Source organism: Varanus komodoensis, unplaced genomic scaffold (assembly GCF_004798865.1).
Source record: "Varanus komodoensis strain SLA01 unplaced genomic scaffold, ASM479886v1 scaffold23, whole genome shotgun sequence".
NCBI lineage: Eukaryota > Metazoa > Chordata > Lepidosauria > Squamata > Varanidae > Varanus > Varanus komodoensis.
In genome coordinates, this window is record NW_025335627.1 from 2436261 (window position 1) to 2450315 (window position 14055).

Consider the following 14055-nt stretch of genomic DNA (forward strand, 5'->3'; position numbering starts at 1 on the left):
TTCATTGTGTTCCCCAAATTAGAAAAAATAAACAATGACATGCCTTCTTTTAAAATAATGAATAAAAGTTTTAAGACAAGGTGTACCTGGCAGTATATGAAATCCCACAAGGTGCTACCTGGCAATAAAGTAAATTTCACAAAATGATTTCTGAGCAAGGGAAGAGTGTTACAAGGCTAGCAATATGAAATTTCTAAAAGTATTGATGCCTTTTTAATTCTCTCAGTAAGAAGAATGTATCAAAGTGCTAATTGAAAGGGAGATGACTTTCTCTCTGGCAGACTGTATGCATCCAAATCCTGGAAAAGTTGTGTTATTGTAAGTGGGAGCTGAATGTCAGCCCCCTGATTCAAAGTTAGTTGTTACTTGAAAGGGCAGCTCAGCATCACAGATACTCCTGGAGCATGGGGCTTGGCTTCCCACCAGGGTCAGCTTTAGGGTTGATAACTGTCCATGGTACTGGACTCAAGGTGGCACTGGGCTTAGAAGGATGTTGTCATAACCTGTCTACTCCCCAGCTAAAACTGCCAGTACAAACAGTTAATCTTTATATGTAATGCTAGCAATACCTCACTTTTGTGGATACTGTTTTGTTAACATTTCCAGTATTCAAAGGAAATTTGATGATACATTTGCTCATTCAATATAAGGTGTGCATATGAGTGGACAGTTGAATATGCAAAGTTATTACTTTATATGACAAAAATACTACATGAAAGTAGAAATTAGCTATAGATATAATTAGTACATAAAAATTAACCCCAGAAAAGTCATATATCCTGAAGAAATTTGAAACAAGATGAAATTTGGCACATATCACAGCTTGACAACTCTTGGACAACATACAACATGCCCTGAAATGTCTCTTGAAATTGTGTGAAGTGGCACTATGTTGTGGGCAGCAACAGTTGTCATTCGCTCTCATTTGGGCAAAAGCCACCAACATGGAAAAACAGCAGCCATTATATATGTTACTGGGAAATGGTTGTTACATTATTTCTGTTCTACCTAGTGCCATGATTGTTGTGTCTACAATCAGGTCATCTAAGTCAGATCACCTCACTCTGCAAAAATGAAGAAACTGCAGTCTACAAAAGCGTTTGGATGGTTTGCACATTAAGGGAGGTCACTGATGGCATGAAAAATTCTGGTCAGGAGGATGGACTGTTAGGTTGAATGGGAGAAGACTGTACAAGAGCAGTGTAGCTACGTGCTGGACTTATGAAAGAAGTTTGTCTGGATTCATTATGGTCTAATGGTTCTGTGTGACCCCTTGATCATCTTAACTGATAGATGATCATCTGAATGCTAAGTCAATTAATGGGGAAACAGCCATTCAGAACATCCTTCCCATATCGTCATGTCTCTGCTTGAAGGATCTTGATCCTCCAAGGATCTGCAAGATATGATCAACAATGAGGAGCCTCCCACAATAGGAGACCTGTGAGAGTCGGATCCTCTGGGGGAAATGACTGCAGGATTCTCACTGCAGGAGGAGAGGAGTTCTTCCTCTGAGATAAAAACTGGTGTCCACCTAGCCCCAAGAGTATCATTGCCTCAAGAGAGTGGCAGTAAGGCTCTTTGAAAAGAGGTGCTTAATTACAAGGGAGGAGAAGGGGATTGCTTGGGACAAGGCCCTCCCCCTGAGTAGGACCATTGCCCACATCTTGACCCCTTCTGCCTTAACTGTATCCTTGCTGCTCTGAAATGTTTGTGTATAACCATTTGCCTGCTTAATTGACTTGCCCATTTTATGCACCCTGTACTTGCCTAACACAGATTCTGCACTAGAAGAGCAGGATACATCATTTAATACACATATCACACATCTTCTCCTTTCTCTTCCAATTATTTTGTTTTTTCTTCCTCTTTCTTTGCAGAAGAAAATTGTCCCAACCCAAGCAATTAGGTTTAGTCAGGTGGGGGAGGATTCACTGGCACTAATTGAAGATTTTTTTCCTAAGCTTAATTGCTAATGGGGAGAGGTTATAACAAATGGGGAATGGGTTAACATTTCATCCCAGCTGCACCCCCTGAAAATTTCACAAGTAATTCATCTTAGGAGAGGAAATTCCTATTGTTAGCTGGAAAATCAGCAGTTTTAAATGTATGGAGCACATGCATACAGGATTTTCCCCTTCAGAACATCACCCTCCATGGATACAGAATGGTGCAAATGAGCAAGGAGAGGGTAGTGTTACCATGTTCCCTCACTTTACATGTTTAGTATGTTTGGAATTCCTGAATAAGGCTTTTATAAGTAAAATCACTCAGATCTATGCCAACATGGATGCCATATCCTGATGTAATGTTGGCATCTTGCTTGTTCAGTTATAATAGATATATTTCTAAGTATACAGTCCAATGATGTGGCTAGATCTCTTTGCAGGTATGACCTATCCCTCCTGTGCTTTATGCTTGCCCTTCCAGGCTTACAGCAGGGGTCCCCAGCCTGAAGCCAGCATGTAGTCCCCAGACACCTCCTGTGCAGCCCTTCAACCTGATGCCAGCATGCAGGGTGTGGGTGGGTGGATGATTGACTAACCATCATGGGCAGAAGCAAAATCCTCAAATGTTTTTTCAGTCTTCATCATGAAGTTGATGGCTTCTTGAAAAGAAATGGCCAAGAAGTACTTTTCTGACCCTGGATGGATTTTTGATTTGGCTTTCTTAACTGATATCACAGAATATCTGAACAGATTGAATATAAGGTTGCAGGAGAAAGGAAAGCTTGTGCGTGACATGTATGTGTATGAGAAAGAGCGGCATACAAATGCAATAGATAAATAAATCTGGACCAAAAGCTTTTGAAGCAAAACTAAACATTTTTGAAGCAAGTTAGTCAAAGTAACTTTTTCAAACTTCTCATGCGGAAATAAACTAAAATTTGAGAAGAATGGGAATTTACAATTCAGTGTTGAAAGACTCATCAATGCACTGAACCTATTGTAGATGGAATACCAGAACACTGATTGCCATAAGCATGGAAAGGAAATAAGAATGTTTCAGAATCCATTTAAAGTAACACCAGATGATGCAAGTAGCTTTTTGCAAATGGAACTAATTGATTTGCAAACCAGTGATCATCTCAAAGAAAATAGTCTGTTAGATTTCTGTTCTGTTCTACCTGATATATTTTTTTAACCTAAAGAAATTTGCTGCAGGCATATTCACAGTCTTTGGCACTGCACACAAAGGCGAACAAACTTTTTCCAAGAAGAACATTGTGAAATCTGTAAGTCTTGACCAACATTGTAAGTCAAGACTTACAGATGAACATTTGCATGACATTTTAAGACTGTCACAAACCTTGACTTGGACATTAATGACTTGGCTAACAGAAAACAATCACAAAAATCACACTGACTAGGTAAGCATGTGTAGCTTGATAAAAGGATTCCACAGTAAAACATTGTTCCAAAATGTATTGCATTCAGGTTAACATTTCTTTATCGATCTCAGAATTGATCTCAGTTTACTTTAGATCTTAATCACTAGGTTAATAACTTTGTTATATTGCGATTTAAGATTTGGCCCTCTTTAGGCACTGAGCACTCTAATTCAGCTCTCATGTCCCAGAAGGTTGGGGACCACTGGTGTATAGCAGTAGCTGGAGGGTGGAGGGACTTGCCAAATGGTAAGGTTAGGGGTGTGTGCCTCTTTACACGCACTCATGATGGTGTGATCCCATTATAACCATAACAGGCGTTGTAAAACTTTTTTAAAAAAATGATAAATGATCCCTGAAATGCATATTATTGAATGATTTTCAGTTAGTTTCTAGTATTAAATTCTTAGACAAGTGGCATCGTGGCTTCCAAGCATTTGTGGATGAGGTGGGTTATTTAGATCCATTACTGTTTAGCTTCAAGCCTGCATCAGATGTCATGTGGTATGTTCAACTAGTCAACTGGCAACCATTTCTGCTAATGTTCCAATGGAGCAAAGCTTAGGGAACCAAGATTCAAGGGGACCCCTAGGTATGGAATGGGCTTCCATGGGAGGTGGTTAAAGCCCCATCAGTGAGGGTAGTTAAGGAGAGGCTGGACATGCACATGGTAGGCATGTCACAGGCCGAGCCAGCTGGAGCCGGGGGTTAGACTAGATGGCCCAGGAGACCCCTTCTGACTCACTCAGTTCCTAGCGAATTTTGATGCTATTATTCCTAGTATCCCAGACTACTGTAATTTTCCATATTCCCATAAAGGTCAGGATTTTTCCAAGACTTCCCTAATCAGTGTATAGCTTTGCAGTCAACCCCATTGCAGCCAGTTGGGTGTCATCTGAAGGACAGAGTTGTATGGTTGCCCTATAGCCTCCTGTTGGCTGTGGAGCAGTCCCCTCAGAGGAGTGAAGTGGGCAAACCCCTCCCTTAGGGGGCTATAGGAGTACATTAGGGTGAGGCCTGTGCCTAGAGTCTCAATAAATAAAGCTGGACATTGAGTCACTAATTTAAAAAAAAAACTATGGTTGAATTCCTTGATGCATCTAGGACTCCCTGGCCATATATTATGTTGGTTTCCTTTAGTTTGTCCCCAGCTAGCTAAAATGCCTATAAGTTATGAGATTCTATGGAAGAAGAAGTATGTATGACCACATTCATAAACAAGCAAGCCATTCTGTTTACTCCTGTAGCAAGGAATATGAAGTAATCTTTGTCCATTTTGCTTTTGTAAGCTCTCCAGTTATTTTAACAATGAGATCTAAACTCATCTTATTTCTCTCTTCTCTTGAACAGTAGCACATATACTATCTAATAAGCCAAAGTACCTCCACTTGATATTATTATAAATTATATTCACACATTTGTACATGTGGAAATCAAGAAGCCAAATCCAGTCTGTGCTGTATGATTTTAGTCTGTGCTTTACTATATTCTTTTCCTCCCCCACCCACCCCTCAACAGGGTATGCTGCTAAAGCGGAGTGGCAAGTCACTAAATAAGGAGTGGAAGAAGAAATACGTCACTCTGTGCGACAATGGAGTCCTAACGTACCACCCAAGCTTACATGTAAGTGTGCATATCTTGCAGTTCAAGACCTGTAATCCTATTATGTAATTATGAATCACTTTGAACAAATATGCAGCATCGTGGATTATGTGATAAGATGTAATAATGAATAAATTATGAATAATCATAATCAAGAAAATAAGAGTATGATCGGTAAGCTTTTGAAACTAGGGTTGTTGTTGTTTGTTTTTTGTTTTGTCTTTTTGACACTAGATTTTCCTGAAGAAAAATTGCGAGCGTAGGAAGAGGAAACTAACAGTCCAGAAATGAGAGGAGGTAGAGGAGGTGGCAGCTCCTTCTACACAGAATATTTGACTAGGAAGTTTATACTTTCCCTTCTTTCCCAGATTACCTCTGAAATATGCAGGGCATGCTTTGGAACTGCTGTTCCAGTCCTGACTAATGCTTGCATTATTTGTCCCATTAGAGCGATGAAGGTGAGATCCCAGTGTGATTAGAGGGTACAAAACATAGTGTCAGATATGCTACCATAAATGCCTAATTTTATTGTTAATGCACATACTGTGTAGATAAGACACACCTTCCTCTTTTGAAGATATTAAGTGTATATATTACACTTAAGGAATATTATTATTCCTATTTATTGTTATTGTTTATCGATTGTTTTTATCATTGTTCTTGGCTTTAATGTTATAAGCCGTCCTGACACTTTGTTGTAAAGACAGCATATAAATGTTTTAAATAAATTATATATATATATATATATATATATATATATATATAAAAGAGAGAGAGAGAGAGAATTCCTCAGCACAAAAAAACCTTGATTATGTGAATATTTTTATTTGAGAGATTTTAATGCACTTTTCAATCCACCTTCCCCTCACAAAACACGTTGCCCTGTGCTGTCAAGTCACCTCCATTTCATGACAGCCCTATGAATGAATGCCCTGCAAAATGTCCTGTCCTTGACAGCCCTGCTCAGATCTTTTTTATTTATTATCTATTTGTTGAACATGGGTGCCACACCCCTTAGGTTTAAGGCTCTCAGGGCAGCTCACAATTTATAAACTACAAAACATAAACACACAGTTACAGTTAAAATGTACATATGCATGCTATGTACATGCATCCAGCAGGAGCAGCTAATTTTTAACAGCCTGGTGCTGTTAGAATAAATTAGTTCAGAGTTTTTAAAAAGACAGCAGTGATGAAGTGATGGCTCTCTTTGCAGGGGGATTCCTGCAGGCATGGGTCCACCACTGGGAAAGCCCTGTTCTTAGTACGCATCAGGCTAACAGGACTTGCTGGTGGGCCAGAGAGTCTCACCTCTCGCCAGACTGCGGAAACCAGAATCAATCCAAGTGGATAAAACGGTGCACTGGACACTCCATGTGGACAGCACCTTGTTACAATAGCAACATTGAGCTCACTGTGAAGCAAGCATTTTTGTCCCCAAATGTCTTCCAAAATTATCACATTAGACTGGTAGCATCCCAGTTTTAGTTATGCTAATTTCCCCCTAATTATCTGTTGGGTGGCTACTTGAGGACACAATGCAGACAGCAAACTAAGGCTTCTTTGTAGCTCTCACTGCGTGCAGTGCCACGTGTCTAAAACTTACTTGATCAAGGTTACCATTTCAACCGTTGTCCAGCATGTTTTATTGCGTGAAGCTCTCCAGAGAATGAGGGAGCAGCCTCAGAGAAGGTACTCAGGAGTAATTGTGTTGAAGGCCTGTTGCATTTGCCCTTCCTCATTGAGATTAGGGATGTGTGAGGAAGCTGTTTTGGTGGTAGGAATCCATTGGATTCCCTGGGCTGAGCTCCCCAGACTCCAGATTCCTTTCTCACCTCCGTGGGCCGAACTGCCCAGCAAGCATGCTGAGCATTCACATGGTTCTCCACCAGGAAGCAAGTCCTGTCGCTCTTCAACACACATGACTTGCCAGTGCTGCACTTGCTGTGAAAGAAGGTTGCTGGTTGGCAAGCAGAGTTCCACAAGTGCTCACAGATTTCCTCTCTGCTCAGCTTTCTACCTAAGCGAGAGCCAAGCACAAAGAGAAGTCTAATGAACAGAAAAGGACCGGATTCTGGGGAGGAACCTCGCAACCTGAACTGAGACTGGAATGTGAATAGGATGCCCTGCTGTAGCTGCTGGAAAATCCCTCAAGCATTCAGGAGTCATTCAGATTCTGAAGTCTTTAAGAATAGAGCAATTTAGTGAGTCCCTTAAACCTGATGGAGAAGTAATTCATTACAAAATTCATTACAAAATTAACCAAACTGGTGGCCATCACTACATCTTCTAGAAGTACATTCCACTATTTAAGTATGCATTGATGTACTCTTATCTATCCTAAATCTCCCAAGTGTTAGCGTCATGAAATAACTCAAGGCATTATGAGAAAAGGAGAAAAATGTCACCATGGATAATTTCATGTCTCTCCTTACTCATGTTTTTGCGAAGATAAATAATCCCAAATGCTATAACGTTTCCCCATAGGAGAGTGGTTCCATCCCTTTGATCATGTTAATTGCCCTTTTCTGCATTTTTCCAACTCTGCAATAACCTTTTTAGATGCAGTGACAAGAACTGTACATAATAGTCTTAAGTGTAGTTGCACCCTAGATTTGTGTAAGAGACATATTTCACTGGCAGTTCTATTTTCAGTTTCTTTCCTAATTATTCCTAAATGTGGACTTTTGCCTTTTTCACAGCAGCAGTATATTGGGTTAACATTTTCATTGAGCTTCCACCATAATTCCAAGATCTCTTTCTTGGTCAGTCACTGCTAGCTCTGATCCCATCAGCTTACAGACAGCCAGTGTGGTGTGGTGGTTACAGTGTTAAAGTGAGAACCCTGGAGATCTCCACTTGGCCATGAAACTTACTGCATGACTTGGGCCAGTCGCTCACTCTCTGCTGGGCACTCTTCTGCTGCAGCAAATGCTGCAGGAAAGTTGCCAGCACAGCTCTTCATTCTTACAGCATCTCACTATAAGGCATCAGGTGAGCAGCTGCTCTAGTGAGTAATACCAGCCCCTCTCCTACTACTGCAGATCCTACAAGAAAGGAGTTTGTGGGGCTTTCTTCAGTCATGGCCAATGCCTTTTTCCAAGAGGCTTCCCAGAGAGTCCACCCACCAGATGCCACACTTTGAGGAGTCCTCAAAGCAAATCAGTATCCCACCCAATGTTCCAGCATATGCTGTGGTCCATTTACCTGCTGCATCAAATGCCACAGCAAGAGCTTGGTACTCTAGGTACTTGTATTTTAGGTACTTGAAAGAGTACCTTCCATCCAATTGCCCGGGGGAGCGGGGCATCCTCACTATCATGGGTGCAAGAAGAGAAGAAAGAACAGGTGGGAGGTCTTGTGTTGCCTATGCCCAACCAACTTGAACAAATTTGGGGAAGGGACACGGGGGCTACAGGGTGAGGAGGAACAGGCAGAACTTGCCACCTTCCCCATTCCACCAGTGAGAAAAGTTCACTGGATCCAAAGCCTTCCTTGGACAGAAGAATAGATTCAGATGGATGGTATGAGTCAGAGCCACAATTTCAGTACTACAGAGATTGCTTAGAACATTCCAAATGAATATTTAATCTAATTTTAAGATTGTCTCTCTGAGCTTGAAAGTAACTCAAAGTCTTTTTTATTTTACATTTTACATTCTCAGGTTGGAGTATGTACAGGTAGTGTGTCATTATGTGGCTCCATTGAACAGTATTTTATAAATATGTGGTTTTGGCTAAGCTTATAACACGGTGGTAGGTTTCCTAAGGTCTTTCGTAGGAGATAATCTCTTTTTTTCAGGTGTGCCTGTGGCTTCAGTGGAAACCAATCAAGGTGCGATTTATGTTCATTAAGTGCTTGTCAAAACTGAAAAATTTTCTAATCAACAGCAATCTAACTGAAGCCTCCTCAGTGGCTGGGAGTGTCGCCTCTGCAGTATCGGCTACTTGCCTGTTACAACTCTAGGCTAGAAATCCGCTGATGATTACATTAGGCTAAGCTGCGAAGTAAATGAACCATATCTTATTTAGGTGCAACTAGCTTCAGTGTAGTCCTGCCCTGCAGGGCACTTTATAGCATTTTATGGCTTTAAAATTAGTGTAGCTTCCCATTTGCTGCAGGGTGCTGCATGTTATGCCTTTGAACTCCATAAGCAAAGGGAAGGGGGTCTTTGTTTTTCTCTCCCCCCCTCCATTTTTCTCCGCATTTTAGCAATTTTATTTTGCATCTTTTCCAGACGGCATTTTGCAATAAAGATGTCTGACTGCCCTCTATACACAAAATGTAGAGGCATCAGCATTTGGCAGTCAGTACATACAGGGTTGCTAGTGTTTTGTTTTGGATTTTTTAACACAATATTTTATAGTCAGCAATAGACTTGTAGGTGGTTAACTAGTTTCTCAGAGTTACCAAACCTTTCTCAATAATAAAAAAGCATTTTGAAAGAAAAGAATGACCTTAGTTATAATTTGTTGCATTTTGTAATGCTTGCATGAATTCAACTGTGTAATGTCACTGAAGAAATATGTTTAAATCATAATGAATATGTTTTCAGTACACTGAAAAATATGTTTAATTTAATGCACTAAACATACATCTGATTCATGATGAGTGCATTAAATAGGAATATTTACATATGCATTTAAGTTAAACCATTGAGTTCTTGCAGAATAGGTAACTATTAATTATCAGAATACAAAAAGACAATAAATTGTGCATTTGTATAAATTGATTGAGATAATGAGACTTTGAACCATTATACTTAAAACTGAAATGGAAGAAAATAAATAAAATGGTGAAAGACCATAATTTTGGACTCTTTTTCAAGTATTAATATTATGTTTGTGAGATCTGTTTAGATCCAAGCAGAGAGGTTCATGGAAGGAACCAGGGTAATGCACTTTGAGTGGGATTCTTAAAGCTGGGGGGAAGTGAGTCCCAAAGACACACACCTTAAAAAGCATCACTGTGAATGTATCTCCTTAAAACGAATGAGGTTTTTAACCAAGTCAGCTAAATAAAAGTAGAGAAAATCTTTGGCTCTGTGTGATTTCAAAACTGTCCAGCAGGGCACAGTATGAAACAATGCAAGGTAAATACTTCCCATGCCAGAACTAGTTAGAAATCAGAAAACCTATTCTGCATGTCCTGTAAGACATTTAGGCATAAGAATTCATGCATATGTTCTCTGATTTCGAAACTGTTCAGTCTTGCATGCTTTGACAGTCTCACACCCTGATTCTACAGTGCCTGCATAAAGCAGTGCCAAATCAGTAATTTATTATTTTATAGCTATTCTGCAGCCTTATAGATGTGACCATGAAAGAGAGATTTACATAATTATTTTATTTTGTAAAACAAAATAAATGTATTATACTTAATAAATACTAAGCACAACACATGTAGTACTTTATTCATCCTGTATGAATACCAAAGATACTTGCTTATGTTATTCAGAAATAAACGCTGCATATTGTGTTCCCTTTCCTGAAAAGGAAACAAGCCATAGCCACCACTTCTCATTTATTGCCTTCTATTGGTTTCCTTTTGCCCTTTTCATTATCTCCCTTATTATGGAGAAAAGAGGCTCATTCCCCGCCTGCCCAGGGACCTCAGAAAAATCTTTCTCCATTCACAGGGGCAGAAGAATACACAGCAGTTCACTGGGTTGTATCCAGTTGTGTCCCTCCACTCATGGAAAGCTCTGTGCTCCTGCAGGGGCTTCTGTGAATGGAGAGGAAAGTGATGTTCACGAATTCTAAATTTCTTCAGCAGTCTTACTTGCTATCTTTATACACTGTTCCAAAAAGTACCAAAGCTTGCAGAGCAGAGAGCTGTAGAGGAAAGGGGAAATCAGTAAAACTCGTCTCTCCCTGACCCCACTCCAGATTCAACAGCCTTCCATGAATGGAGGGACTCAATGAATACGGGCACAGTTTTAGCATTGTTGCTGCAGATGAGGACAAGTAGTTTTCATTGTTGCCCATCCCAGCTTTCCTGATAGAGGAGTCTCAGCAGACAGCATGGGGTCTTTCTCATATGGGTTAGTCACCATTAGAATAAGGCCATTCAGTTCATTCAGTCTTCCTGACACAAACTGACCTAAGCTATACTTGCTGGACTAGCAGGTATACATCAAAGCACAGTTACTTTTTAAATTGCATACTACTCCAAATATTTCATTGCAATGCAATTCTCAGCTCAAAATCATATGAAAAGGCATTTTTAAACTAAGCATTTGGAGAGAAAATATTTCTGAAACACATATTTTGAAAACCGATATTTAGAATAGATATTTAATGCATTTCTTTTGTGTTTATTTTTTTAATTAGAGATTAATGCAGAAGCAGGATGGTACAGACAAATTAACATATATGTAAGTGAAATAATCAAAAAGAGACTTATCCATCCATCTCTAAACAAGAGTACATCCTCTGAAAATCATCAGATTTGAAATAATCTGGATAGCAATCCCAACACTAAAACTGAGCTCTGCATATCAAACATTTCCTAACAGAAGCTGTCTTGAAGTAAGCAGAAGTTTATGCTCAGGAATTTCTGTCCTCTAAGCTCTAATTAACCTGTCTTTTACCCCCCCCAACCCCCCAAAAGTCTCTTGTAGTAAATTGCCATAAAAATCTGAGGGGTGGAGTAAGATTATTATAGCTGGAGATTATAAAGCTGTGGTTAACAGCAAAACTGATGGGCTCATGGGAGTAGAAGACCAACGCAGGATCCTTTCCATTAGAATAGGGAATGTGTGGTGCTCCAGATGTTTTTGGATTGCAACTTCCATTGACCTTCTCCATTGGCTAGGCTGGTTAGGACTGTGGGAGTTGCTGTCCAACAAGCAACATTCTGAAGGGATGTTCACCACATCTGCATTAGAAAGAAGTTGAGAGGAATCCAGACCTTCTCGGTCATAAACATGTGGAGATGCACAGGAGAATGGGGGTCTAATCCTACATAAGGAAAAAGTCATGCAAGTCCCAGCAGTCCCAAGCCAGTCATTGTCTAAACATGAATAAGCTTGCAGCCTGAAAATGATTACATGATTTATTATTATGAATCTTATTCTAGAATAGATATATTACTAATTTCATGTAAGTTCACTGTAGAAGTTTATATAGAAGATTTTATACCTGCAGTTCACAATCCAGTATTACTTGTTATCAATTTAGAAAAGGACTTAACTGTTTTGAAATAGTCACTTCTTACAAGAAGAATCAATCAGAAATACTTGTATAAGAACATTAACTGAATGTTTTAAAATTAATTCTGTAGATGATACTAGTATGTAACATTCTGAGAAAAGAGTAAAACATCTTTGTTCACCTTTATAAACAGTAAGAGAAAACTGCCAAATTGGTGGCAGCAAGAAAAATGTTTTAATTTTATTTATTTATATTTAAAGCCTTTATATACCTTCCCATTACTGATGTCTCAGGATGGTTTACAACCAGCACAATTAAAATAAGATAAAAATAGTACAGTACAGATAAATATAAAACCACAATTAAAATCAATTAACAATTAAAATAAAGGGGGAATAAAAAGGTTTTCACCTGATTCCAGAAAGAAAAAGAAATATCCACAGAAAGTTACTATAGCAGTCTTCCCCAGCCTCATTCCCACCAGTTGTTTTGAAATTGAACTCTGATCATCTCCGGTCAGCATGGCCAATGGTCAGGAATGCTGAAAGTTGTCAAAAATATATGGAGGACACCATGTTGGGGAAGACTGCTATATAGCATGCAATGCTGTGGTCTTTTTGGATGAGTAAGAAATCTGATAAGTTAGTGGTATGTATGCTGAACAGAAATCACCAAAAAGGAAATAGTCTTATAAGTATCTTATTTAAAAGAAGAGAATATTGTTCTTAAGAGAACTGTCATTAAAAGAATTCAGGAAATATTACAGTTGGACTATTATTTGACAAACCAAACTTTGCTTCAGAAATTTAAGCCATTTATGAATAATGAATGTTGCTTTTGTTGGTTTTAAAGGAAGACCAATAGAAAAGGCTGAAATTGTAAAGCTGCAATCTGATATATACAAACTTGGGAGAAAACGCAAGTAAACTTGGTAGGAGTTACATCTGAGTAGACATGCACAGGAATTTTTTGCTAGGCAATTAATAGAAAATCGCCAGACCTACATGGCTTTCCATTCTGAATTTGTAAGCCATTTGTACAAATTTTGATGTCTCCATTAAATAAAGCAATAAATTATACTGTATCTAAGGAATATGTCACTAGGTTCATTAGATGAAGGCAGAACAATAGTGGTAATAATCTACTCATAAAAATAATTTTCTCAAAGCCACTAATCTTCCTCCTGAATTATAGCTAATTTTGCAACTTTTATTGTTTAGGAAACTGGACAATGCCAGATCTTCCATTAATGCATGGAGACCAGCATGGTTTTATTCAGAATCCAGATCTGATTACAATATTAGCAATAGGTTCAGTGTTATATACTTTATTCATTAGGAGTGAGAATATGTGTTAACCTCCTTTGTATAGAAAAAGCTTGTGATCAAGTTGAATGGTGCTATTTATTTCATGCTCAACATTCCTCTGCTTTTGATTTTTTTTTTTATATTAACCAATGAACTTGTTTTATCCAAGTCTTTATACTAAAGTAGATTCATAAGGAAAATAAGTCATTATCCTCATGAGTTCTCTTTATTGAAGCTGCTTTTTTACCTGTTTAACTTTTATTTAGAATAACTTGCAATTGCATTTGCAATTGTAGAGTATACTAGAAGAACCCTAGTAAAACTTATGCATTTATTTCATGTATACTGTCTTACAGAGCCACACCCAAAGCAGCTTCCATAATAGACATAACAAATGAATTCATTTCATTTAGTATAGAATAAAATCACCATAAAATATCATAAAATAACAGTGGTAGTAAATATAGCAATTGAAAAACCAGTAAAACAGTGATAGAAAAAAATTGGCATCATTCAATTTAAAATATTCTGAGAAACAAAATAATTCAACATCACATAAAACAGCAGCAGAATAATATTCTTTCAAGGAAATGCAGCACTGAAC

General features: G+C 38.6%; 1 protein-coding gene across 4 annotated transcripts in view; it reads left to right on the plus strand.

The window, feature by feature from the left end:
* AGAP1 (ArfGAP with GTPase domain, ankyrin repeat and PH domain 1) overlaps positions 1–14055 on the plus strand; it is a 497479-nt gene that overhangs the window by 240194 nt on the left and 243230 nt on the right. For all 4 annotated transcript variants that reach the window (XM_044431796.1, XM_044431798.1, XM_044431797.1 and 1 more), the window contains one exon: positions 4907–5011. In XM_044431796.1, the coding sequence (XP_044287731.1) occupies positions 4907–5011 (105 nt within the window). The remainder of the gene's footprint in view (positions 1–4906; positions 5012–14055) is intronic.